Source organism: Mchenga conophoros, linkage group LG6 (genome assembly GCF_057382185.1).
Source record: "Mchenga conophoros isolate Kocher_MC1m ecotype Shallow Benthic linkage group LG6, M_conophoros_male_GT1.1, whole genome shotgun sequence".
In the NCBI taxonomy this organism is placed as follows: Eukaryota; Metazoa; Chordata; class Actinopteri; order Cichliformes; family Cichlidae; genus Mchenga; species Mchenga conophoros.
In genome coordinates this window covers 13,707,709-13,735,256 of record NC_140531.1, presented here as the reverse complement: position 1 = coordinate 13,735,256, position 27,548 = coordinate 13,707,709, and the positions used below count along the sequence as shown (strand labels likewise).

Below are 27,548 nucleotides of genomic sequence, written 5' to 3'. Positions count from 1 at the left end.
AGCAGTTTGTGTGTGTTTAACAACTCCACAACATTAATAGATGATTCCTTTGCTCTAAACTGAAGATTAGTTTATTTTGGGTTTTGCACATTTTGTTTCTGAATAATTGTTTGATTTGTAAATTCTTATTTCTGTGTTATGTAGAGAAATGACACTATACATATTTGAAATCACAGACTTTGACCATCTGCATCCACTGAGGAAACACAGCACTACAAACACAAAAGTAGATTTGGTGGAAATTTCAAACAGGACTGCCTCATAGTGTGTATGGTTGCCGCCCGGCACACAATGCACCTGACCCCTATGGCGCCTCCTGTGGGTGGTGAGCCTGCAGGAGGATGGGCCCATGTCTCCTATTCGGGCTGTCCCCGGCCGGGCCCCATGGACTAAGGCCCGGCCACCACCTTTGTTTCCTGATTATTTTTATAGCCTCTACAGAGACACATTTCTCACAATCTTCTGTTCCTGTGTATTACAGTGCATGGTGTGTGCATGTTATTGCAGGTGATTGTTTCTTATTTTGAATTGTGTATTAAAGCAAGCATGGGGTTGATCTTCCTCAATAAAGTTGAGGGTGAAAACATGTATGTATGATGTTTGTAGGGCTCTACTGTAGTTGCCTGGTAATTTCGCTTCTTTTTGTTCTTTTAAATATTGTCCTTACAATGTTCAGTCATGGGATACTCTTTTAAACATGGAGCTAGAAATGGTTACAGGACTACATCAACAGTTTGCAGTGATAATAATATGATTTGCATGTTTCACTCAACATGTTTCCTACCTTCCAGTCGATGCTGTTCTGGTTGGTGTATGCTTCAACCAGTGAGCTGTAGAGAAATTATTTTGTTTAATTCCCCAAAATATTCCAATAGGAATTAAATGCATTTTCAATTTCTTGATGCATGCTCAATCATCCAGGTAAGTAAATCCCCAAAGTTTGATTCTGTTCATCTGGGCCTAGCGTTGTCAGAGGGAGAAACGTTTCGTCACTCATCCAACTTCTTCAGTCTCAGCTGACTGCAGGTTTCCCCAATTTTATAAACAGTACATTTGTATAATGACTGAAACTAGCACCACTAAAGGAACAATTGGCTGGGAGGTCAGTTCCTTGAATATGCAAATTTTCATGACCATTGATCAATGACCACTGATCAAAACTCATTGTACCGTAAACCTACACATATGGATGAGTATTTAAGGTTTGACTCTCATCATCCACTGGAGCATAAACTGGGTGTCATCAGGACGCTACAACAGAGAGCGAACGCCATTCCCACAGACACAGTGGCCAGGGAAGCAGAAGAATATCACATCAAGAAGGCCCGGAGTAAATGTGGTTATCCCAGCTGGACATTTGTCAAAGCTGGGAAGGCGCCTATAGAAAGCTCCAGCCGTTCCAGGAGAGAAGGACAACCATGGATTGTTGATCAACCACTGACAATTTGCATATTAATGATCAAGGAACTCCCCTATTTTTCAGACCATAATGTGCATCGGATTATAAGGCGCATTAAGTGAGTGAAACAAAAGAGTCAGATAAGTCAAAGTTTACTCAACTCATTCTTCCTGCTTCCTCCACTTCCGTACCGTTGATTCATTACTGTTGAATTGTCTGGCAGCTGCTCTATTCCCATGTTTTTGCAGTATATTAATGACTAACCTCGTATTGTGGATGGATTGTCTCAGTTGTTCTTCTGACGGAAGTTTGGTGCGTTTACAGCATCCTGCCATGCGATTGCATTTGTCTCTTGAAGGATATAAAAAAAACAACAACAGCAATAGAATAATATTAAACACAAAGTGAACCCGTCTTCCTTCATTAAATAGGTTCTTTTAGATGTTAAGGAGGAATTGACTTAACCAGGCTGGCGGAGAATGAAGACAACCGGACACCTGCTGCAGATGGGGAATCAGTGAACTTTTATTGAGACAGAGACAACCTCTCAACACAGCTCACATCAGGAGATTCCTAATATTTGCTGTGAGGATGGGTATATATTCTCTAAAACTTACAGGAGGGGGTTGTGAGGAAAGTGCTGCATTAGCAGAAAAACAACTCCATAAAAGGAAAGCGGCCTTGGGTGTTCTAGTCTCTTCGCTTGCAGATATCTTTCGCCTGCAGGATGAGGCGATCGCTTCTTATCGCTCTCAAGGCCAAAGTCGTGAGCACATTTTTATTACACAGTTGCACAGTAACTTTAAAGCTGAACAATATTTAAAGCTGAATAATGTTTGATCAGATTATATTTTCTTCAAATCCCCCTTTTGACCCATCTTAAATGGGTCAACACACAAAAATAAGTAACATTCAAAGGAACACAGAGACGTGTCGAAGCCTGGCTCGAAAAACTCCTCGGGTCTTATCATTTGTCTTTATCTGTCATTGCAGATGAGGAGAAAAGAGTCCAGGCACCACCCTGCCCAGGGGTCGGCTGCAAGCAGTCTCGGTTCCCGACGAAAGCAGTAACAGCTGTCCTGCACACACGGATACAACGAGTTAGTGCAACCAGGGTAGTGACACAAAATTAACAGTTCCTGTAACCCAGCAACCAAAAAACATAAGTAATGATAAAAATGTGGAGAGTACAGAGTATACTATAATAATGAGAGATATAAACGTGAAAATGTGAAAGAATAAATCAACCGTAAAATAAACTCAGAACGGTAACTGCTAAGGACATTCAAAAGTGAATATGGTAAAACGTGAGGAAGGGGTGTGGAATAAAACAATTCATATCCAGTGGTGGGAGTACACATTCGCTCAGGCTTAAGTCCGGAGACCCTGAGAACATCGCTTAACCCTCACAACCCCACCAGACACAGTTCAACCAGATATATCCTTCAAGAGGAAGTGGGTGAGGGAAACAATTAATAACAAGCCTAATACAAAACACCACAGAGAAACAATCATTCTAGAAGAATTTAAACAAGAGAAAGACGATAATGTTCGTCACCCTCACGATCAGAGTTTTCATCATCCGTTGGCGAGGAGGTGGGAAGTTGACTAGCCAATAAAGGCATCTGCCGGGCGAGATCCTTATCCTCAGGAGTGAGAGCTGTAACAATCAGTCTCTGGACGAGGGATCGAATGCATGGAATACAACAGCAACCGCAGGTGACTAGGATAGCAACAAAAACTGAGATGGAAACTAGGATGGAAGCTACAAGGGCCTTATATTTGCCAAACATGTTAAGCCAAGAGTCCCACATGGCAGTATCAACGCCCGAGTGTTCCTTCATTTTAACAGTAAGAGCTGTGAGACCAGTAATAGCTTTAGTGAGGGAACCATCAGGAGCTGTGTTATTGGGGATATAGGTACAGCACTCCTGACCAAAAAGGCTGCAGACTCCGCCTTTTTCTGCGAGGAGAAAATCCGTTGCGACCCTGTTTTGGAAAGCCATTAGGGAAGTGGCAGATAACTGTGCATGCACAGCTTCAAAACCATCTCGAGTGTAATTAGCCAACAGTTGCACATTAAAGTGAATGTAGTTAATTCTGTCTACATTCGCATTTATTTCAACCATCCAAAGTATCGAGGCCCATCCTGCTTTAACCTGGTCTCGCAGTTTATATTCATCGGGGACCCCACGGGGTATACCTACAGCATCAATATAGGTTGGATTATGAGCTGAACCTGGGATTAGAGAACGTTTAGAGCGGCGTTCAGAGGAGGATGGGAGGCCAACTTCGTGTACTTTTATAGAGAGATCTACTGGAGTGACTTAAAACAGGTAAAATAAGAGTTATGAGAGCGCAAAGACCTGACGCATCCCGAGGGAAACCATCATATAACTTGTTATTGCCACACCACCACCACAAATCAGCCCTAGCCGTAGGTCGGAAGTTTGGTTTCATAACCGTCATCTCAGTGCACCAAGAAGAGTTCAAGCTACCTAGTTTTACTGCATTGCCAGTCAGGTTAATACAAGTGAAATTGTTCACAGCTACATCTGAAGAAAAGAAAGGTGGTTTATTAGAGACCGAGCGTTGAGTTTTAGGAAAGTGGTTTTCCAGATATGAGCAATGACCTCGTTTTGTATTGTTCATAAGGTGCAGGAGGCATGCACTATTGACTGGCGCCGGTACAACTCGTAAAGTGGGGCGGGCTCCCATACATACTATGCAGTCGGAAGCCGTCTTGTCAGCAGCTTGTTCAGCTAGTAGTAACCAGTTGTTTGTTGCTCCAGAAATACCGGTTAGAATTTGGAAGAGGTCATCTTTAGACATTTTATTTGTGTCTACAATGCGTATTCGGCCGTTTCTCCCCCCGTTTGTATATGTCACCGGAGGGCCATTAAAGGTAGGGTTATCATCTTTAACTACAGAGCTTGGAGCCGCACCAACGCTAGGGCATATTTCCATTTGCCAATACAGGGCGGTGCGATCAGTCCAAGGGGCAAGTATAAATTGTTGACAGGAGGTCAAGGCCAGATCCTTTAGGGTAAAAATTAAGCCTGAAAGATCCGGTTTTTTTGCTATTCTGAGCATATTTTGGTTTCTCCAGTGCAAAGCCTGACCCTTAGAGTGCTTGGACCAATCGAGGTCCGTTTCTGACACTAAACTGGACCACTTCCACTGATGCCAACCTCCCAGGGTTATATACCACACTGAGGAGGAGAGATGTACTGCAAGGTTAAAAAGATCCCCCCCTTGGTCTTTGGTGACGGGAGTGACTGGGAAGCTAGCGAAATCTATTTCGACTACCCAACTTTTATTGTTGGGGACACAGAGAGTAATCATTCTGGTCGTACTTGGGGTGCAGGAGGTAACCGTGTGTCGTTTCTTTCTAAATGGATCGGGCGTGGGCAGAACTGGAGAGGAAGTGGTGGGCAAGACCCTAGGGGCTACATTTGTCAGATTGGGACTGTCAGAAGGGGGCGAAGCTTTTGAACTTGAAGGTGTCAGAAGTGTCGGGGGCCCTTCACAGATCAGGATTATGCCAATGGGAATGAGACCCAGGGCCAGGAAGCAAACAAAGACGCAACATCTTTGCCTGCCTGTCATTTCAGGGGGAAAGGGCCAAGACATGTTTACTTAGCTTGGATGTCGTCTAATAGAGGATGATGGGGCACAGAAAGGTGGTCCAGTTCCCCCCACCTCGCCAAGGGCGTGTTCTAGGAGTTAAAGAGCAACAAAAAGTATCAGTGACACAACTTTAAATGAGCTTTCAGCGGTTAAAACTATTGCAATGTAAAATGTAAATCTTAAAAACTCAAGCCAATATAAAAGCAAAGTCATAAAAGATGTTAAAAATAAAAAAATGTTTAGTTCAGTATGAAGAACACCCCCTTTTGTAACCAGCCGGCTTGTAGGTTGAGCTTTGGCTCCCTCAAGTGGTTGGTGATGCTGTTGCAGCTCCTTCTGACAGGTCCTTCTGCACCTCTCTCAAGGTTCTTCCTGGTTCGGTGGCAGCAGCGCACTGTGTGTAATGAAACCAGGTGTCACCTTTTCCTTCGAGCCTGACAGCGTGGGAGGTCCGCTCTGTTATGCGGTAAGGGCCTGTCCAGCGAGGCTCAGCCCACTTTCTCTTTGTGACTTTCAGGAGGACGTAGTCCATTCCAGGTGTAGCCGCCTCTTTCAGCTCTTGCTGGTTTCTTTCAGCGACCTGTGAGGAATACTGGGCAACAAAACTGCGGAGCATGTTATAATATGTCCTCGGATCGAGGTCTGAATCAGCTTCATCCGACATTAACAGGCGAGAGGAGGGGCCAGGAAAAGGCCTGCCATGCTCCAACTCAAATGGAGTGTAACCAGAGGTTTGATTTACTGAGCATCTTATGGACATTAATGCAAGAGGCAATGCCTTAACCCAATCTAATTTGGTCTGTGCACAGATTTTAGCCAATTTAGTTTTTAGAGTTTGATTCATCCTTTCCACTTTCAGTTCTGAAACAACATCCATCTGTGAACCAATCTTTTTCTGCATCCATTAGAGGTTCTGCCTGCAAATCTGGCCTGATTTTCTCCTGTACCTGCACAACCTCTTCACACATATGTGGTTCTCCTGATCCCATGTGATCAGCCATGTTTATGCCTTCATGTGAGTAGGTGATGTGTGGTGCTTCCAAAATGGTACTGAGGCGTCTCTGCCTGAGTGAAGTGAGTGTGAAGGCCTGTGAGGAGACGTAGGCCACCACACTGTGTGATGTCAAAATTTTTAGTGGGTGGTTCATCACTATGTGTGCTGTTTTCTGAATGATTTTTGCAAGTCCAGAAACGTGTTGTGTGCACGGTGGGTGGCGTTTTTCAGTGTTGTCAAGCATTACGCTTACATATGTCAACACTTTTCTCTCTCCCCCTTTTTTCTGGAACAGGATACCATTGATATGGGTTCCAGTTCCAGAAACATCAAGATGAAAAGGCAAAGCATAATCTGGCACAGCAAGGTCAGAGGCGACAGAAAGCTGTTGTTTTAACTTTATAAACGCCTGTTCTGTTTCTGTAGTCCATGAGAGGGGAGCAGAGAGGTTTCTCATGCCTTGTTCATTTACCAAAGCGCGCAAAGGGGAAGTAAGGCCAACATAGTCTGGGACATAGGTCCTGCTGTAACCAGTCAGGCCCAAAAATGACAACATGTCTTTTACAGTTAGAGGTTTTGGATGGTGCAAAATGGAGTTCCTGTGTTCTGGGGACAAGGAAATACCGGACTGTGAGACCATGCGGCCTAGAAAAGAAACCTGTTTTCTTGCAATCTGTAGTTTGGTTTTGCTCACTTTAAAACCTGTGTTGGCCAGGTGTTGAAGTACCACTCTGGTGGCCTCCAAACAGATGTCAGCCGTGGGGGCAGACAGCAAAAGGTCATCCACATATTGTATTAACATACAGTCAGATGGTAGTGGGCTGGTTTGTAAAAGTTCTTTCAAACACTGATTAAACAGTCCTGGGGAGAGGGCAAATCCCTGTGGTAAGCGAGTGTAACGCCATTGTCGGCCTCTAAATGTAAATGAGAAAATGTCACGCAGTGACTCACGAAGTGGGAGGCAGAAGAAGGCATTAGCCAAGTCAATGCAGGTGAACCAGGCATGAGATGGTGGGAGGTTGGTCAAGGCAACATAAGGATTAGGCACAGGCAAAGTAGGAGTGCCAAGTAAGGCATTAATCCTTCTCAAATCATGTGCCATTCTGAACTTCCCCGTGCCTTTTTTCTCAACGGGTAGGATGGGCGTGTTCCACTTAGAGCAGGAGGGCTCCAGGACACCGGCAGTGACCAAACCAGAAATTGTTTCTGCAATCCCAGCCTCAGCCTCCGGTTTGTGTGGGTACTGAGGCTGCCACAAAGGGGTAGCAGATGACAGTTGAAAAGAGACTGGCTCCACATCAACTAAACCTACATCTGTGGGTCCAAGGGACCACAAACAATCTGGAAGAGAGTCGAGTAAAGGCGCAGCATCACAGTGGTCTGTGTGTTCTCTTCCATGTGACCCGCTGACCACTCCATGTTGCAGTGTTGAGGAATTAAAGCAATCATTTAAAATTTGGTATGTCTTGGTAGATGGAGAAAACAAAACCTGTGGGAGTTTAGTAGGTGTCCAGTCAGTGGCCGCAAGGGAACGTTTAACCATTCCACCCAGCTCCTTAGCCTGGTGTCCAGGATGTAAGGCCAGTGACACATGGGGAGCTGCCTCATCAGACATCATGTACCACTGTAATTGATCTGTTGTAAAAGTAACCGCTGCTGCCACTCCCTCCGGTGCCGCAAAAATGCACGACATGTTCAGAGACCAAGCCCGCCCCTCACACTGCTCCTGGAACATGTGCTGGTACCAGGTGGTGTCATGCCTGTCATAAAACAGTGTAACATGAGGTGGGTCAGGGGGAGGGACATAAGGATGTAGGAGTGAGAGCCACGGCCGCCATTGCTGAAAAGCAGTCCAAACTCCTGGTTCAGCAGGTGTTTCAACTTCCAATAATGCCCAGTAGATGTCAGCAGAGTCCGCTAAACAGGAGGAGGGTTGCAGCAGAAACTGACCACCCCCCTCTGGCCCATTAGAACAGGGAAGCACAACCCCAGTAGGGAGAGTTACAGTTAGGCCTTGTGAAGAGCAGAGTATTGTGGCTCCTAATTTAATCAACAAGTCTCTTCCCAGTAAATTCACAGGCGCCTGTTTTGAACAAACATAGCTGTGTAACAAAGTCTGATCTCCAACCGTTGTGGGGAGGGGCACGGTGTAAGGCAGAGTTTTAGGTTCCCCAGATATGCCCACCACTGTAATCACTGTGTCAGTAAGTCTTTCACGAGCAACATCCTTAATGGTGGAGTACGTAGCTCCAGTGTCCACTAAAAAGCTGCTTCTTCTTCTATCTACAGTTATGGACAGCATAGGGTCCGCCGTTGTCCCTTCACCGTCCTGGGCAGTCTGTGGGGTGTCCTATAGCTGGGGACCACCCTCGTAGTACTCCCACCCCATCACAGGCATCTGTGGGGCCGGGGGCACTTCAACTAAAGCACCACGAGGTCCACCTCTGTGGCCAGGATGCTGATAGGGCCCACCACGGGCTCCCCTGCCTCTTCCAGCAGCCGGGTTCAAAGGGCACGCTTTAGCCCAGTGTCCAGGTTGTCCACACCGGAAACAAACATACATCTGGCCTCCCCTACCACCTCCCATCTGACCTCTTCCCCTGAAACCACCTCTGTTTCCTCCAAATGGGGAACCTCTCTGCCCATAAGGGGCCGGGGAGTGATAAGCACCATACTGGGGGGGCTGTGGATCAGTTGGCCATGGGTTCGGATACAAATCAGGGGCAACTGGACCAGGAGGGGGAGCCGCAGCGGCCACAAGCTGCTTTTTAGGCTTGTCACCTTTTCCACCCAGGTCGTTTTTAGCTTTCTGCAGCTGAACCTTCAACAGTTGCAACTGTAAATCTTCGACGCTCTCTGCTTTATCATCAGACTTAATCTGCACTTTGTTAAGATTAAAAATCAAATGTTTCTTCCAGATTGCAAAGTCACAGTCCTGCAAATCAGGATTATCCTCCATTTTCTGGCTTACTGACTCCGGAATGCCCCTCAGCACCGCCCTTCTAAACCACATGCTCTGTGAACAAGTCCTACTGGGGTGATGACCTGTATGGTTCACCCAGTCTTCAACAGCCTGATTTAGATAATGGGTGGGATTTTGCTTTCCCTCCCATTTAAATTTCTGTAAGGTGCCTTGATTTTTGGGTGGGAATTGTTTGCGCAGGGCCGGTCCAATAAACCTCAAGGCCTGCATTAGTGGCACCTCGTTCTCATGCGTGGTAGTACCCGCATTTTGTTCCAGATCCGCTGCCTGAGATCGGGATGTGCACCTAGTTATAATAGCTCTAAAATCTCCCAGTGCGAGGTCCTGTCCAGCTGTGTATTTATCCAAACCAGCCAACCAGGCATTCCCTCCCTCCATTATGTCAGGGAGTTTGTCCACTAGGGCCTGGACATCTCCGAATGAATAAGGTTGATACACTGGTCTACGTTGCGCTTTAGTCTGGACCAGGGGAAACATGCCTGGAGGCTGAGGCACAGGGCCCTTAGATCTAGTCTGATATCCTAAACTGTGAGGGGTAGAGGGGGGTGTATTGTTAAGGTCACTGAGTTCATCATCAGTATCCTCAGTTTCTTCCCCGCCTGGTGGGGTAGCAGTGTCAGCAAAAGCGTGGGCTAAACTCATCTGTGTTTCCGGATCCTGACGGCCCACCAAAGACATGGTAACTGTGACATTTGGTGAAGTGCCAGGCTCAGTTTTTGCAGTAGCGGTCAGATCTCCCTTAACAGCGACAGGAGTGCTGGCAAAGGGGTTGGACCGGGAAAGAGGGGCTGACGCAACACGATTATTCACCTGGACCACTGACCTATGTTCATTTAAGCAGCTGCGTAATGCTGCTTCTAGATCAGTTAATTGTTGTTCAGTGGGTTCCTGTCTGTTCATTCGAACCGCAAATGGTGCGCTCGCAAATGGGTCGGTTAGGCCCTCAGATCCGGTTCCAAAACAATGGGACACAGAAGAGGGGGCTCTACTACTAGCTGAGGATGTCGCCGACAGAGAGGAGCTTCCTGGGCAAAAATGCTTGGTATCTATGGGAGTTGGAGCTACGGGCGGTTCTTCTCCAATAGTCATTATTCCACCAGAGATATTAAGTACCGGATATATGCCTGCTGAGGGAGGAGTTGAGGCAGAATAGGGAGGTGGCTGAGACCTATTTTTCTTCATGTGTGGTTTTGCAGTTTCCCATAAACACACCCAGTGATTAAATTTAGCTTTGCGGCCTGCGTGCTTATCTGCTTCCTTTCTGTGTCTCACCCCGCTCATCACACCTGCACCTGCTGCTGCTGAGTTGGCTTCTTCCTCTTTCTCTTTTGCCTGCATAGCCTTATTCTGCCAGATTATTCCCCAGTTACCACTACTCCCCTCGTCCTTTCCCTTTTCTTTCATTAACCTTTCAGCTGTTTTCCTCAATGACTCTTTCTGCTTTTTTGCTTCTTTAGGCTGGTGTGTGGAGTTGATGACTGTCTCAACACATGTTAATTGTTCTCCCAATGTGCTAAGAATAACACCGGGACCCCAACCATCATCATTAGTTTCTCGATCTAATTCTCCATCCATTTTACTGTCAATGGAGGAGTGTTCTTTTATTGATTTTAAAGGAGAATTTGGGCCAGCTGGGTTTCTGCCTCTGTTAGGCACTAACAGCTGGGGCGCTGCTTTAAAGGTGAGTCAGCACTGAAATATCCCTTCAGGTGTTACCAAGCTTCTACCAAACCGGAGTCTGGCGGGTAACCTTGCCTAGAGCTTCCTGATAGGGGTGCTAGTTGGTTGTCACCTTGTTCACACGTCTCATTCACACTTCATACATTACCTGCAGTCACTCATTACCCTCCTTATGTATGTAATAAATGTGTAAAAAAAAAAAAAAAAAAAATTCTATGTGTGGTGTATTATTTTAACCAAAAGAGGAACCTAGTTCCTTTAATTGTGTAATCTGTGAACAACGGAGAACCAAACTGTCCTGCCCAGTGTTCCACAGCAAGCATTCAGCGTGTATTTATGTGTGTCCAATATCAAACAGAACATCAAAACATTTAAAACACTAAAATCATCGGGGTTTTAAGAAGAGATCCGTTTTCTCCTATTGATCAAAGGGACCCCTCCTTTGGACTCCAACCAGTACTTCTCCTTTTTAAGTTTTAGAGGATCTTTTCTAATAAAGTCCTCTGGGCCTTCCTAACCCTTCTGTAGTTTAGAGAATATTACTAAAAAATATTCTCAAGGCCTTTAACCTTTTAATTTGTTTAGAAAGGCGTTACTAATAAACCCTTTCAAGGTCCCAGACCTGCACTGAGGTATTTATCCGACACCGGAGAGCAACCCGTCGGCTGCAACCGTGGTCAGACCTCAGTTCACTCTTATCTTTATTCACTTATTCACTTATTTCTTATTCACTTATCTCTTATTCACTTGTCTGATTCTCAACAAGCCTTAAGTAAGCCAGACAATTTTGGTTATGAATTACTAGGAGTTTGGACACTAAGTATTTTTATAATGTTCAATATAGCAGAAATAAAAGGTCTGCTTACCTTGTTTTTGTGTGCACACAGCTTTTGTCCAAACTCCGTTCACTCAGACCACTGCCGATGTCCTCCCATCCGTTCCAGTTGCCCTGGAGCGGATCCTGTTCCGTGATGCCAATTGAAGGATATAAAAAAAAACAACAACAGCAATAGAATAATATTAAACACAAAGTGAACCCGTCTTCCTTCATTAAATAGGTTCTTTTAGATGTTAAGGAGGAATTGACTTAACCAGGCTGGCGGAGAATGAAGACAACCGGACACCTGCTGCAGATGGGGAATCAGTGAACTTTTATTGAGACAGAGACAACCTCTCAACACAGCTCACATCAGGAGATTCCTAATATTTGCTGTGAGGATGGGTATATATTCTCTAAAACTTACAGGAGGGGGTTGTGAGGAAAGTGCTGCATTAGCAGAAAAACAACTCCATAAAAGGAAAGCGGCCTTGGGTGTTCTAGTCTCTTCGCTTGCAGATATCTTTCGCCTGCAGGATGAGGCGATCGCTTCTTATCGCTCTCAAGGCCAAAGTCGTGAGCACATTTTTATTACACAGTTGCACAGTAACTTTAAAGCTGAACAATATTTAAAGCTGAATAATGTTTGATCAGATTATATTTTCTTCACTCTAACCATTGGGAACCCTGGCGTTAACTTTTATAAAGTGGAAATAAGTTAGCGTTCATGCTCCAGCTTATGTTATGCTAACATAGCTGTGTCACTAGTGATCACGTAGCACATCATTATATACCAGCTCGTCCAACTTCAGTAGCCCTACAAAAGTCACTGCTGTTTCGTTTTCTGTCTTCGTTTATGTTGGAAGTGATAGCAGAGCTGTACGTTTTAATTTTTTCAGAAATCTCTCAGTCAGAACATGGCATATCATGTGTAGGTGGAAACTAGCGAGCTAACTTCCTGTTAACTTCTAACTCCGTTAAATTTAATAAATTCTGTTTTCATGGATGCCTGGATGTTAAACTTAATTGTTACACCTGGTAAAGCAGCAACGCTGATCATTTTATTAAAGATGAAAGAATTTGGACAGTTTTTAACTCTCAGTGATGTAGCAGTGTTTGTTTGACTTTGGGACCTGAAGCTGATGGACTTTGACCCTGATTACTCCGCAAGGCTACTGACTATATTAGCCGTAATGCTTCGACAATCCATCGAACGGTGCCGCTTCGAAGCTTACCAAAGTTATTCTAAAACTTTTTTTGACAGATTTTTGAGAGCCGTGTAACACATAAAATTGGTAAGCACAACTACAATTCATATGTAAGGCACACCGGATGTAAGGAACAAGGAACAAGGAAAATTAAAGAATTTTACGTGTGCATTATAGTGCGGTAAATACTGTCTGTAAGTCATAAATAGTTACAATTGTTGACTTTCTGGCCCTGTCACATCCCAGTAAGACATGATGATCTGAAAAAATGAATTGCATTATTTATTTTGTATTTTTATTACATTTATTGCATATAATACACACAGTTAAACATTTGAACACACTAATCCATTTAATTAATGAATTAATTAGAGGTCTTATGTGAATTACAGTCCTTTAGAGGTTTCACATACATTTTTACATTACTGAAACTAGACTCACAAATTAGTAGGAATACAAACCAGCTGATGTAATGGGTTTGGATTTATAAGTCTATATTTATCATTTTAATCTGTTGAAACCAAAAGAAAAAAGATTTTTAAATTTTTTTTAAATTAAGCAATATTAGGGTATAGTAAACCAAATTCATATGAATAAAAAAAGGGTGACTAAACTCTAACAAATATAAAAGAACAAGTGGAATATTGTTATGTCTTAGTAGTAGAAAAATAAATGCATAAACTGACAAGTATCACATTAATCTTTACAGTTCATTAGAGCAACAGAACTATTATGAAGATAACATACAAAATATATTTCTTATTTTGCAGATGGTTTGTAACGATTACACCGATCTCCAGCCAGATGAGGGTCACATGCCAGAGTGTACCGGACCTCAAAACCACCTCTTTTAGCTGGACAGGTAAATGTGTGTGTCCCCTGCTGAAGATACTTGAAACATGATCCCAGACGGTCATCATGCCATACATCCTTGTCCCAAACTTCAACCTTCAAACCCAAGTGTGTGTCCACCTTCATGAGAAAATTAATCAAACAAGATTTAATATAGTTTTATCCTACCAATGTTAATTTTAGCACTAGTGAAAAATAAACACAAACGAGAACAATGAAATAGGACAAATCCATAAACCATTTGTACATGCTTAATAAGAGCAGCATTTAAAACTGGGCCATAGGAGTCATTAACTGTGTGAAAGACACAGCGGTGGATTCGAGGGAGATTGATTATTGGAATCAATTTAAAGAATGGCTCTTTGAATATGAATATGCATATATGTTTATGTATATGTTTGCTAAACCACTACCTAGCTAACATTACTTCTTCCAAGTCAACTAACATACATGGTATTTGTCATTACAACGGTTCTAAAGCTCAACTTAAAAACAGAAGTTTAGTAGTTTAGTAGTAGAGTCTGATTATTTGGATTGATGATGAGGTAATGCTTTTGCATTTTTTTTTAGGTATTAGCTAAACTATGGCTTTGTGTGATATATTGTGTCGAAAAAACAAACAAGAACAAGAAAAAAACCCGTAGTAAACTGTTGATAGGCTTCAGGTTTGAAAAGTAAATCAACTCTGCTGACTGTGAGGCCAAACAATTTATCATGATCTATAATGAGGGTTTACTGACCTTGCCTAAATCATAATTCGCGTTCCACCAGGGATTGTTTGACCGAATCCAACGAGTCTTCCGATAGAAGGAACCAAACCACATTTTAGCATAGCTGTGATCAGAAGAAAAGAAAGAAGAGCAGCAGAAGAATTATTAAGTCTGCTTGATATACCACACCAGCCAGATCTTAATAGACAAGAGTCTATTCACCCCTCAGTTTTTCCAACTGGATCTCCTTTCAAATTCCAGGCTCGCACAATGGTAACCCTTAGCGTCCCCCTCCAGGCTTGCAGAGGACAGCAGTTGGAAGCCAGATTAGGAATGTGCCACCCACAGTTTGGCTCATTGGGTGACTTTCTCACAGCGTTATCTTCCAAGTACTCCTCTATGGCAGCTTTCATCCCTGCCTTTTGTGTGCCATTTGTCATCAGGCTATAGACTGGCCGAAGGGAGTAGGAAACAACATCTGGGTGATCTTTCAGGGTGCTCAGCCAAGTTAGAAAGCCGAGGGAGTCATTCTGGGTGAGTGCAAACTCTCCCAACCAACCATTGCCTCCTACCACCTCTGTGTAGTGTTGGTGGAGTCCAGTGCTGTACATAAACGAGAGACCCTGGTTTTGTAGGACCTTGTTGCAAGACTGTCTGTTACTGGATAATTTCAATTTTCCCAAGCCGACAGAGAAACCCAGTGATAAACAGGAGTGGACCTGCAGGACAGGAAGGGAAACAAAATGTCAGTGTCTATCAAGGGCATTTTCTCTGCATTTCTAGCTGTACTATAAATATATACAGTGGTGTGAAAAATTGTTTGTCCCTTCCTGATTTCCTTTTTTTTGTTTTTTGCATGTTTGTCACACTTAAATATTTCAGATCATGACAGAAATTTAAATATTAGATAGAGATAACAAAATAAACACAAAATACACTTTCTAAATGAAGGTTTTTATTATTAAGGGGAAAGAACTTGCATGAACCTGTATGAGAAAGTGATTTTCCCCTAAACCTAATAACTGGTTGGGCCATCCTTAGCAGCAAAAACTGCAATCAAGGGTTTGCGATAACTGCCAATGATTCTTTTACAGCGCTGTGGATTAATTTTGGCCCACTCAGAATTGTTGTATTTCAGCCACAAACTCAGCCATTCAGGGTTTTTGAAATTTTTTTAAAATTCATCCCACATCATTCAGATTCAGGTCAGGACTTTGACTGGGCCACTCCAGTCTTCAGTTTGTTTTTGTTTTAAGCCATTCAGAGGTGGACTTGCTGGAGTATTTTGGATCATTGTCCTGCTGCAGAAGTCCGCTTCAGATTGAAGTCACAAACAGATGACCGGACTGTCTCCTTCAGCATGTTTTGGTAGACGGCAGAATTCATGGTTCCAAATACCACAGCAAGTCTTCCAGGGCCTAAGGCAGCAACATAGTCCCATACTATCACAAAACCACCACAATGTTTTACTGCTGGTGTGATGTTCTTTTCATGAAATGCTGTTTTAGTTTTATATCAGATGTAACAGGACTCAAGCCTTCCAAAAAGTTCAGCTTTTGCCTCATTAGTCACAGAGTATTGGGGATCATGAAGATGTTTTTTGGCAAATGTGAGACGAGCCTTTATGTTATGTTTGTTCAGATGTGGTTTTCTCCTTGAACTTTCCCATGGATGCCATTTTTGCCCAGTCTCTTTCTTATTGTTGAATCATGAACACTGACCTTAACTGAGACATACGAAGCCTACAGTTAATGTTGTTCTAGGGTCTTTTGTGACCTCCTGGATGAATTGTCAATGTGGTCTTGGAGTATTTTTGGTCGGCCGGTCACTCCTGGGAAGCCTCACCACTGTTCCAGGTTTTCAGTTGATGTATGATTGCTCTTATTGTGGTTCACTGAAGTCCCAAAGCCTTAGAAATAGCTTTGTAACTCTTTCTTGACTGATAGATGGCAGTGACTTTTGTGTTTCTCAAGTACTTATTTAGATTGTGGCATGATGTCTGGCTTGTTGAGATGCTTTTTACCTTGCTTCACTTTGTCAGACAGGTTCTATTTACGTGATTTCTTGATTCAACAGGTCTGCCAGTAATCATGCCTGAGTGTGTTTAGTTAACCTGAACTCAGCTTTTCAAATAGTGTGGTTTATCACAGTAACGCATGATTTAACAAGAGGAGACAATCACAATTTTCACACAGGACTAGATAGGTTTGGATAACTTTGCTCCCTTAATCAATAAGATCATCATTTAAAAACTGCATTTTGTATTTACACACACACACACACACACACACACAAAAAAAAACACAAACACAGTTTGTGAAGATTTTGCGGGGCTGTCTGATCACGTCAGTTTCATAAACATGTCAAAGCTGTTGTATTAAAACCAACTTAAATCATGCATATGCTCTTCTCTTAACAAAGCACACAAGCAGTCTTGTGGAGAGAGAAGATGATGACATTATAAATGAAGATGATAGAGTGTATGAAGGACTGTCAAACCAATTTTGAAAGATGAGAGAAAATAGGTGTTTACATCCAGACTCAGATTTAAAAAAAAATCCAGTTCATCAAGATGTGTGCCACATGTATGTCAATTTTAACTCTAAAGACTGTTCTACTTACTTCTCTGTTTTCTATTGTCTTGTGTAAAGTCATCCATTTGAGCATTAATCTAAATTTTGGCAGCATTATGTAATGTTATGTCTCAAAAATTGGGTTAATTAGCCCTGCGTTAGGCTGACAACCTATGACCCTATGATAGCTGTGACTCTTATAAGGATAAGTGGAAGAGAACGGAAGGATGGATGGACAGAAAATTATGGTGACGAAATATGTAGGCTACAAATTATGTCACTAAGATATTAATCATAGCTTTATTGATCGAATACTTAATTACAGAATCAGTAAGAGTCTGGACTAAAGAAAAACTGAAGTTTCTAATAACTAAGATAATATTGGACTATAGAAGTTTATGTAAAACAAAGCAAAAACAACAACAAAAAATCATTGGCATTATTGTTCAGTATGGCACAACTTTAACAGGGTTAACTTTGGCCTTTCATGACAGAGGTACTGCCCTGTATGTATAGAAATATGTAGTCTGGTAACTGCAGGCACATGAGCCAACATACTATACAGAGCACGTGTCTCGCTATGCAAAACCCACACACACGGTTTTAGATGCAAAATTCAACTTTAAGTCTAATTTACTAAGCCCAAAATTAACCCAGGCAGTCTAGAGGCACTACAGCGGGCCAACGAACTCAGCTCGGAGTCTAACCGGCGAAAGAACTTAGCCCCACTGTCAGGCAGACTGTCAACTGTAACAGTTGACAATCTCAGCTCAGAATCGAGCCAGCAAAAGAACTTGGGCCCACTCCCATACAGGCTGTCACCTGTGGTGAATTTAACTACTCAATTTCAATCGAGATGCAACCTCGCACTTTCACATACACACGCACAGCCTAGAGGCGCTGCCCCCTTCGCACAGAATCTAGCCGGCGGAGAAAATTGGGCGGCCCCCTTTCATGTAAGCCTTTCAACTGTGGCAGGGATCCCACACCCTGTCTGGTTCTTTAGGATGTCCTCAGTTCCCAGGTTACCACCCCAGTCCTCCCTTCCCATGGGTCTCGCCCTCGCGTCCGCGAGCGAGTGGGGCAGCCAAGCCCAGAACAATTAGTCTTACTCTTACATTTTCAGTCGCTATTTTTGAGATAAAATTATTTGAAGTGCCTCAGTAATGCTATGCTTTTAATAAGTGTTATAAAGTACCTCATTTGAGGACAGTCCATTCAGTGAGGACAGACAGGTTCGTGCAGCTGTGACTCGCCTCAGTCGACCACCAAGGTGAATCTGCAATGTGGTGCAAAGTCGGTGTTATAAATCATTTTTTTGAAGAAATATAATAATAATAAGGAATAATAAGAAAATTCACAGCATGTGCTTTAACCTGGCGGATGTAGTGTGTGCCGTAGGTGTGTATAAGCTCACTGTACTGAGCTCTGGTGGAGCTGTTGTAGAAATGTGGTAGCTTGGTTAAATCCTTACTGAACTCAGAGCTGAGAGACGGACTGTTTGATACTCGGTAACTGGACACAAAGAGACAGATTAGTAAATGATCTCAACAGAAGCTTTTCAAACAAAGATTGATTGATTGATTGATTGAATCTTTATTTTGAACATGTTGAAAAAGTTTAAAAAAATAGAATTAAAAGAGACAAATGAACAAAGCAAACAAAAGGAAAACGAGCAACCACAACTCCAAATAACGTCCATGTTCAAAAAGGAGCAGGAAGAAGCATAAGCTTATTTAATCCCACCCCTTTTCCACTATCTAGTATCAATAGACTACAGAAATACCTCCTTGCAATTACATTATATGTTATGTGTAATTTTTTTTTAAAAAAATATATACACATATATGTTTCTATCTATCCATACATACGTATATACACACATACGCACATATACACATTTTCAAACACACATACGCACATATACACATTTTCAATAACCCCATTAACACCTCAAGGATACACAGCCTACAATTATATATATATATATATATATATATATATATATATATATATATATATATATATATATATATATATATATATTTATATACATACCCATACCAACAAACCCGTGCATGCGCACACACATGAAAATATTCGACAAGAACACCCTATCAAATCTCTACCTTTTCCCTGTACCCTGTAAAAACCATATCCTTAAACCGCTTTTTAAACTGCGCCATGCTTGGACATTGCTTCATATCTTTACTTAGTCTGTTCCACAGCTTCACTCCACACACAGAGATGCAAAAACTTTTTAATGTTGTACGGATACGAGGATGTTTTAAATTTAATTCCCCCCTCAAATTGTATCCCCGTTCCCTTTTAGAAAACATTTTTAGAATATTGTCAGGAAGCAGGTTATTTATTGCTTTATATATAATTTGTGCTGTGAGAAAATGAACCAGATCTGTGAATTTTAGAATTTTTGATTTTAAGAATAGTGGATTTGTATGATCTCTGTAACCAGCAACATAACCCAAATTTATATGACTATTCTGAGTTATTCACAGCCTACCTGTAATGGTTGCAGGTGACCCTGTGTGTGCTGAAGATGTGGCGGTCCTCTGCGGCCCTTTTTGATGCAAAGTTATACACAGCAGATTGCTTTCCTCCCACAAATATCCCTAAATCTAGGCCAGTCTGTTATGAAAGATAAGAAAAAGAATAAATAAATTAGTGTGTTCAACTGATTGATTTTTTTTTTTGCCAGCCAATAATGAGACATTATTTGATCTATCTGTCCCAAATTACAGATCTCGATTTATGTTCAAACATGGCCTCAGTTTCAAAGTGCAAAACACATGTTGGTGGTGGGACCATTATTCAAAAATCTGAAAAAGTATTTAAAATATGAGTTTAAAACTTCCTAATAAGACTTAAGACCATATACTTTAAAAAAAAAAAATCTATCTATATTGACATGTTTATCATTATTGTAACATTGACATTATTTGATAATACCAAAATATGTTAATTTTATGTAAATAACTGTTGTGAAATGTGCCCTACCTTCCAGTCAGTACTGTCCTGGGAGGTGTAGGTGTCAACCAGAGAGCTGTGAATACAATTCACAGTAAAGAATCACAGATAAATTTCAGTTTGATTTCAAAAATGATTTCCATTATTTTAAACAGTTAGTATTTACAGATGAGGACCTGTTTTTGTAATTAGATTAGCTCTGAATAATATGATGAAGAGAATAAAGATAATTTATACATCAGAAAAGGTGTCTAGCAGTAAAAATCCTTGAATTTCATCACTGCCAGAGACTGAACTAATCAGATATAGATTTTTAGATAGCGACTCAACTGTCACACAACATTTAACCTTCTCTCAGTAAGACACTAACTGTGAAGCAATCATAATAATATAACATAATAATAAGGCTATACCTAACAGAGGTGTGGATGCTGCTGTAAATATCGGCACTGCATCGGCTGAATGCACGCCAGTCCACTGCAGAGACTGGCAGCTGAAAATGAAGACAGATCATGAACATGTACACATAAAGTGTGTGCTACTGTTCAAATGGCTCTTTGTTGTTGCATCTTTATTTACTTTCTGCAGCATGTTGCCTTGAAGCGGGTTGGAGCAGAGAGTACATGTTTCACTTGGTGTGAGGTAGGTATTCACATCAATCACGTAGGCTCCCTTTCGTCGCAGAGTGACCACATCAAATCCCTCCCCCACCAGGTTGTGACCTGGTATAAAAGGAGCAGCCTTACACTGGCTGTAGTTTCCAGTCTGACAGGAAAGAACAGCGGAGTTGCAGGACAGAAAGAGAAGGAGGCTCAGGTAGAGAGGAGGTGGGGTTAAATAAGACAGCATAGCTGCAGTGAAAAAGACTGATATTTTGGAGAGAGAGAGAGAGAGAGAGAGAGAGAGAGAGAGAGAGAGAGAGAGAGAGAGAGAGAGAGAGAGAGAGATAAGTGATCGTCATTAAAGTTCTCAGTAAAGTAAAGAACACCAAATTTTTGCAAACATGCAGCCTCACCTGACTGCAGGTTTCCCCAACCTTATAAACAGTACAGGGCACAACAGTGTGCGTATTAGTGATTTGCATAATATTATAAGCTTGAGTAAACCTGCAGTCAGCTGAGGCTCGATGGGTGAGGAAATGTTTCTCCCACTTAAAATTCTGTGACTGGATGAACAGAATCAACTCTCTGTGATTCCTTACCTGTATTTAAAAACATTAATTAAGATAGTGTGCTTTTAAAAAAAAAAAAAATCTGGATACCTCTTTCGCAGTTTTTCCATGGCAGAGATTTCTGAAATTTGTTTTAATCATCACTGCTCAAAAATGTAATTTTCCTTTTTATTAAAATGCTGTGCTCACACACAATTTTATGTGCAGTTTCTCTTTTGTAATATGGTTTCAATATCATATACTGTAGTATCTTGTGTGAGAAGCTGTAGTCAATAAAGTATTGTTAGTTGACTCAAGTCAACATTTTTCATATTGACTTGACTCACATGTAAAATGATCTTGACTTAAAAGAAGATAAGAAAAAAAAATCACTAAATTGAAATGCAAGCACACATACATAAACAAATAAAAGGAGAGGCTTTCTTTAAACACTGTATCTCTGTCTGTCTTATTAAAATAAAGTTAACAATAACTTTGTGTACCATTAAAAATGTTTCTACCTTTTCCAAATACTGTTGAAGTTGCTGTTCCTCTGTCAGTGATGCAATTCAGACAAAAGCAGGACAATGAGCCATTGACTTGTTCAAAAACAGACAGAGAAGCACAGCTTATAAAGAATAAGATGGGTACACGTGCTACAAATCAACAAAGATAAGGATCGTTAAACAAACCAACAATGGCTTTTTGGACCCTGGATTAAGGAAGTGTCCTTGGAATAACTTCCTTGTCAATGCTGAGAAGCTGTTTGAGATTATGTGCCCTCTTAACAATAGATGTAACTGTATATGTGTCATGGTCCTGGGCCATGTTGGCCCAGTATTCTTAGTTTTCTTGTATGTTTGTATTTTTTTCCCTATTTAGGCCATGTTTCCTGAGTCGCCCTGTTATGTTGTTCCCTGTGTGCTTTCCCTTTGTGACTCTCACCTCCTGTGTGCCCCTCTATGTATTCATGAGCCCTTGTCCCCTTTCGTGTTTAATTCCATGTTTTCCCCAGCCTGTTATGTCTGTGTTCTCCCCGTGCTCTCTCCTCCTGCCTGAACCTCTGTGTACTTCCTGTTTGACTCTGCCCGTCTCCCGTCAGTGTTATGTTCACCCCGCCCTGTCTCGTTATGGTTATCTGTGTCAGCTGTGTTCCCCGTGTGTTCCCACTTTCCTCGTTAACCCTCTGTGTATTTCTGTCTGCGTCTTCCTCTGTTCGGCGTCGCGTTCTCCCTCATGTTGTGTGTAATTCTCCCCGTGGTTCGGTTCCTTGTACAGCTCATGCTTTAGTTTTCCCAGTTTTAGGTTATTTTGTATTACTTCTCGTGGCCAGCAATAAAGCTGTGTTTTTTGAGTTTATCCCTGTGTCTGTGAGTCTGCATCTTGGGTCCTTCTCCTGCCTGCCACACAGCAAACCATGACAATATGTGTAAGAGAAAGCGGGCTGTCAGCCCCCAAACCACAAAATTCCAACAACAGAGATGCCACACATGCACATTTGGTTCAAATATCAAAAATGATTTGGACCATGTATATTTTTATCTTCATTGCCAAATCTATTTATTAAAAAAAAAATTAAATAACTAACACAATTAACAATATAATTAAATAATAAACAGACTGGCGACCTGTGCCCCAACTGTACCCATATGGCACCTTGGATACGCTCCATCCCTCAGCCCTGCGACCGTGATAAAGATAAGCAGAAGAGAATGGATGAATGGATGCCAAATTTAATAATAAATGTTTAGGTAACAGAGGCGTTATCAGTGTTGTACTGCTGGCTCTGTAGTCACTAGATATAAAGTCTGTCTTCATTCTGGGTAAATGTGTCACGTTTATTATTGCGGCTCTGATTGTTTTCCCTGTTTCACTCCTTTCTTCAGTTGTTTTTCTTACACCCACAGGTGCCCTTGGACTTTAATTGCTCCTAGTGTCACTCACGTGTTTGGCATTACCTGAAGCAGCTTTGTGTGTAAACATACCTGAAATCTTTTACTAGTTGTTTTCAGCAGTGAAATGAATACATTACCTATAAATCAACTTCCTTTTGCACATTTGTATTTTTCATTTGTAAACTTGTTATGTTATTCACTATAAAACATGTTCCATCACTACCTAGGCTTACAATTTCAATTAATATCCAGACCTTTAAGTAGTCGGGCTATTCATTTTCAAACTGTAAAAACATTGCACACAGACAAAGTCTCACAAAGAGACTCTCAAAAGAGACTTAGTGTTGTGTTTGAAGTAGTATACCTTGCCTGTAGAGGTAAACACAAAGATCATTAAGCATGCATGTTATTAAAGTATCTTCCCCCCTTTCAGCTGCTCAATGGATTCATACCATGGATAATCCTCTATTTTAAGGTACAGTATGGCCAAGATTTTTTTTAACAGTTTTTACAGAATTAAATTTCATCTCTGTAATATTCTGAATATTTATAATTGAGCTATTTGTATATAGTAGAGCTATTTCCCAATTTTGTGAACTTTGTAATATATTGTATTATTTAATTTAATTCAGTCTGTTACTGTTCTTATTGTCTTGGAGCAACTGTAACCACATAATTTCCTCAGAGTTTAATAAAGCATTCTGAATCTGCTGAATCTGATGATGAGACAGCTTTGAGCTGATAGGAAGGTGACAATAACTCGCATAACCACTCATTAAAACCAGGATGCTGTCAGGGTTCCTGGGCCGTTGACCCGGTATTTTCAGTTTGTGTTCATTGTTCATTCTCTGCATGTTCTACTTCCTGTTTTATTGTGTTAGCCTTACTCTGTGCATTATGTTCTAGTTCTCTTCCCATTTATCATTAGTTCATTATGTTCAGCTGTTCACTCACCTGTCTCTAATCACTCATCATTCCGCCTGTGTATTTATGTTCCCCAGTTCCACCAGTCCAGTGCCGTGTCATTGATGTTGATGTTGCCATTATTGTCGTTCCCGTCTGTATTCAGTTATTCAGCCAGCCAGCCATTCAGTCAGTCAGTTAGTCTTGCCGTTCCTGCTTTGTTCATTCACCCGCTCCAATAAATCCTCGTCATTCTGCACCGTGAGTCCAGCGTTTGGGTCATCTCTTCCTCGCCTCCACACACCACAACCCCTGACAGGTACACAGAAGAGCATCTCTGAGCAAACAACATGCTGAACTTGCGGATGAGCACACCAGTCATGCACTACTGCAAGCTAACCCGCTATGCCAAATGAGTACTACTGAATACCTGAGTATCGTTGCCGCCCATGTCTATCTGTTTTTGATCCCAGTGTACCCATCTTATGAAGGCTGCCTCCACAATAATGTGTTGTCTCACAAAATTCAATTCATCTCAAGCTGGTTTCTTGCACATGATAATGATTTATCTTTACTCAAATGGTCTCCACAGTCACCAGATCTCAATCCACTAGAGCCTGATGGGATGTGGTGGAACAGGAGATTCACATCATTGATGTGCTGCAACTTTGTGATGCTGTCATGTCAGTATGAACCAAAAACCTCTGAGGAACATTTCCAGCACCCTGTTTAACCAATAAGAGCCAAGACCCATTTTTACTGTCAGGAAAACTGGGAGAGTCAATTTTGAAACTTCAACAGAACCTTTCCTCAATGTGTACAGGGGCATGGGTTCTTATGGGTAAATCTATGCCACGAATGATTAAGGTAGTTCTGGGATCCAGGCTATTATTAGCAAATTGTACCTAATAAAGTGAGTATAAACAATGGAAATGAGTGTCTTTGTTAAATCCAATCCAGCTGTATGCGCTAAAAGTACATTTTAGCATGATAATCTAATCTGATACCTGCTAAATATTAACTTATTACTACTGCCTTTACAATTATCATGCTAACTCACTTTACCTTTCTTTACTTTGCATGATTTATTCCAGACATGTCTCACAAATCTATTCTGGGCTTCAGACCAGATTTTATAACAATATCACCACTAATTTGTTGGGTTATTGGAGCAGCTCATGGTGTCCTTTTCTTCATTTTGGATTAATTTAGTCTTGTTATGTTTTTACTTGAACTGTGATTGTCAGTAAGTGACTTTAATTGAGAGCAGCTACAAAGCTCGCTACCATAGAGAGTATAAAAGCTTGACTATTGTGATGTCACATCCACAAATGTGAATTTGTGATTTTGCTGAAATAGAGACTCAGTGTGGTTGCAGCTTGTTGCTATGTCAGCTTACATCAGTCATGAGATTTGGAGGTGCAGCGTGTCCGTGGACCACGGAGGGTTAACATCCAACCACCTGTGTAAAATCCGAAATTCCCATGGTGTTGTTCAAAATGTGCTTTGGCACAATCATAAGCATCGCTTGTTACTGAAAACAAGAAAAAAGCTGGTCCTGCTATGGGCTGAACCATTTGTTACTGGTGCAGGGGGAAACACTATGCAATATATTCAGTTTTAGCATTTATATTCACTGTTGACTGTAACTACGCTCAAACTGTTAATGCTACCTTATTTTAATAAACAACACTGTCATATGCAAAACTGGGGTGGCACTTGGGGTGGCAAGGGAGCATTTTAGGGTGGCACTTGCCACCCCATGCCACCCTTCTAGATCCGCCCCTGGATCTAAGGGGAAAGGAGTCCAGGTCGGCATCAGCTTTCAAGCTCTGCAAAGCAGCCTGTACAGGAGCACAAGGGGATGCACAAACTGTGCGTGAACAGGGAAATGATTTGTTCTCCGTGTTATACGGAAGAGGCGCTGAGGTGGACACCGCGTCAGCCTCCCTTCCTTTCTCTCTTTCATTAACATGCACTTCTCTAGGCAATTCTTTCAAAGCTGCTTTCGTTTCCCTCCTTTCTGCTTCTATCATCCACATTTTCAAACATTCTTTCTCCTTGCTTACCCTACACAAATCTACCGTCTTAACTTTCCCTTTCTTTAACAGCTTTTCTTCCTCTTCCCGCAACTGTTCCTCTACTTTCTTTAACTGGTTAAAACTCAGCGTGTCACGGTTCTGGGTCCGTTGGACCCAGTATTTTGAGTTCATTATGTTTTGGTACTTTTGCATCATGGATTTTCCTTTATGTTTCTCTGGTACTTGGTGTTTCAGTTATCTTGGTGTTTTTCTATATTATGATTTATGATCTGATACTGTTGTGATTATGATTATCATTTAGTAGCCTTTGGTCAGTGTCAAGTCTGTCTCTGTCTAGTCTGTAAAGTGTGTTTTGTTTCCTGTTTTACTTTGAGGGTTCTTGTTCCTGTCTGATGTTAGTGTGTGCAGCTTTGTTCCCCCTGTCTCGTTAGCCCTGATCTCTCCCAGCTGTGTCTCCCTCCTGTTGCCGATTCCCCCGTTACTACCCTGTGTATATAAGCCCTGTGTTTTCCCATGCTCGGTGTCGCGTCGTACCATCAGATTATGCCTGTGTGTCCTTGGTCTCAGTGTTCCATCATCACTTCATGTTTGTTTTCCTGCCAGCAATAAAGCTGAGGTTTTTGAGTTTCAATTCTGTGTTCGAGTCCTGCATTTGGATCCTCATCTCTGCCTGCCCGCTGTTAAGGTTCAAAATATTGGGGATGGAGACAAGAGAAAAAACCACAATAACAACACTGGTCCGGCCGGGTTGAGTCAAACGATGATTTAATGATCACACACGTGGGAGATGGACACTGATGCAGACAGCCTCAAAATCTCAAAATGGTGGAGCATTGCTCAAACTTTTATAACCTCTGGTGCCTCCACCTTATCATAAAAAGCCTAAACATTCACATGCTCTCTCTCACACAGCGCCTAAGCTACGACCTTGGCTCCCTGTTTATCTGCTCCTGCTGAAATGGGGCAGAAAACTCCAGCACACTCTGTTCTCTTCTACTCAGACAAATTAGACAATAACCTTCTGCGAACAGTATTTCTTATAACTCAGCAATATAATGCATCATAAAACAATATCATTCATTCACAACAAGTCAGCAATTTAATGTAATGCAAATCAGTTTAACTAATGCAATAGTTATCAGCTTCTTCTAATTCAGGAGAATAATGCAAACTAAAACTACATAATAATTCACAATCTTTAATTAGGGGTATAACATGGCATAAAATAATATCATAATTTTACACCGCACACAGAGCCCTGACACAGTGATTCTTTTTCAGGAAACCCGTTTTCTTTTTGCCACTTAACAACATATTTCATACACCCAAACCCACATTTCTAAACCATACTGTCAAGTATTAAGTTTTGTCCCTGGCCGCCCGGTGGAATGTCTGCCGCCTTACTGGATCTAGATCCCATATTTACATTCAGAGCGTCCCCTCCAATGGGCTTCTTCCCTTCCCAGCAGAAAAGTAATAAAAAACCATCACTTCACGCACTGTAGTATGCAGAAATAATTATCAACAGTGGACTCAAACCACTGTCCCCTGTGATGGACCAGAACCAAACACAGGCCTGGGGACTTGAACCCCAGGATTTTCCCTTCGGAGACTCGAACTCTGGAGTCAGCAGCTGCTTCCCCCTCGGCCAGGCACAAAACTCTCGTGACTTGTATATAGGGTAGATACAGCTCACTGTTCTGCAGGAGTTTCCCCTCGATTTGTCA

General features: G+C 41.8%; 3 protein-coding genes across 3 annotated transcripts; all 3 read right to left on the bottom strand.

Moving 5' to 3' along the window:
- Positions 1-5,617: 5,617 nt before the first annotated feature.
- On the bottom strand, positions 5,618-8,325 carry LOC146572269 (uncharacterized). The gene has a single exon (XM_085276304.1). The coding sequence runs from the start codon at positions 8,323-8,325 to the stop codon at positions 5,851-5,853; it is 2,475 nt and encodes an 824-aa protein (XP_085132430.1). The 3' UTR covers positions 5,618-5,850.
- Positions 8,326-8,373: 48 nt separating this feature from the next.
- Positions 8,374-11,589, bottom strand: LOC146572268 (uncharacterized). The gene has a single exon (XM_085276305.1). It carries the CDS (start codon positions 10,579-10,581, stop codon positions 8,374-8,376), a length of 2,208 nt encoding a protein of 735 aa, XP_085132431.1. The 5' UTR covers positions 10,582-11,589.
- A 1,419-nt stretch (positions 11,590-13,008) lies between these two features.
- LOC146572267 (perforin-1-like) lies at positions 13,009-24,227 on the bottom strand. The gene is made up of 10 exons (XM_085278620.1): positions 23,831-24,227; positions 20,411-20,697; positions 20,245-20,324; positions 19,862-19,907; positions 19,368-19,492; positions 18,223-18,361; positions 18,045-18,125; positions 14,496-14,992; positions 14,304-14,397; positions 13,009-13,683 (listed from the first exon to the last, which is right to left on the bottom strand). Exons 2-10 carry the CDS (start codon positions 20,678-20,680, stop codon positions 13,471-13,473), a joined length of 1,545 nt encoding a protein of 514 aa, XP_085134746.1. The 5' UTR covers positions 20,681-20,697; positions 23,831-24,227; the 3' UTR covers positions 13,009-13,470.
- Between the last annotated feature and the right edge of the window lie 3,321 nt (positions 24,228-27,548).

Bases quoted from the DNA above. Each gene is read 5' to 3' on its own strand.
- LOC146572269 (XM_085276304.1), bottom strand. From the start codon at position 8,325: ATGCTGTCCATAACTGTAGATAGAAGAAGAAGCAGCTTTTTAGTGGAC.
- LOC146572268 (XM_085276305.1), bottom strand. From the start codon at position 10,581: ATGGATGGAGAATTAGATCGAGAAACTAATGATGATGGTTGGGGTCCC.
- LOC146572267 (XM_085278620.1), bottom strand. From the start codon at position 20,680: ATGCTGTCTTATTTAACCCCACCTCCTCTCTACCTGAGCCTCCTTCTC. The intron at 18,126-18,222 runs GTTAAAGCACAT...ACCACATTGCAG, and splicing joins GCACACACTACATCCGCCAG to ATTCACCTTGGTGGTCGACT. The intron at 13,684-14,303 runs GTCAGTAAACCC...TTTCTCATGAAG, and splicing joins CGAATTATGATTTAGGCAAG to GTGGACACACACTTGGGTTT.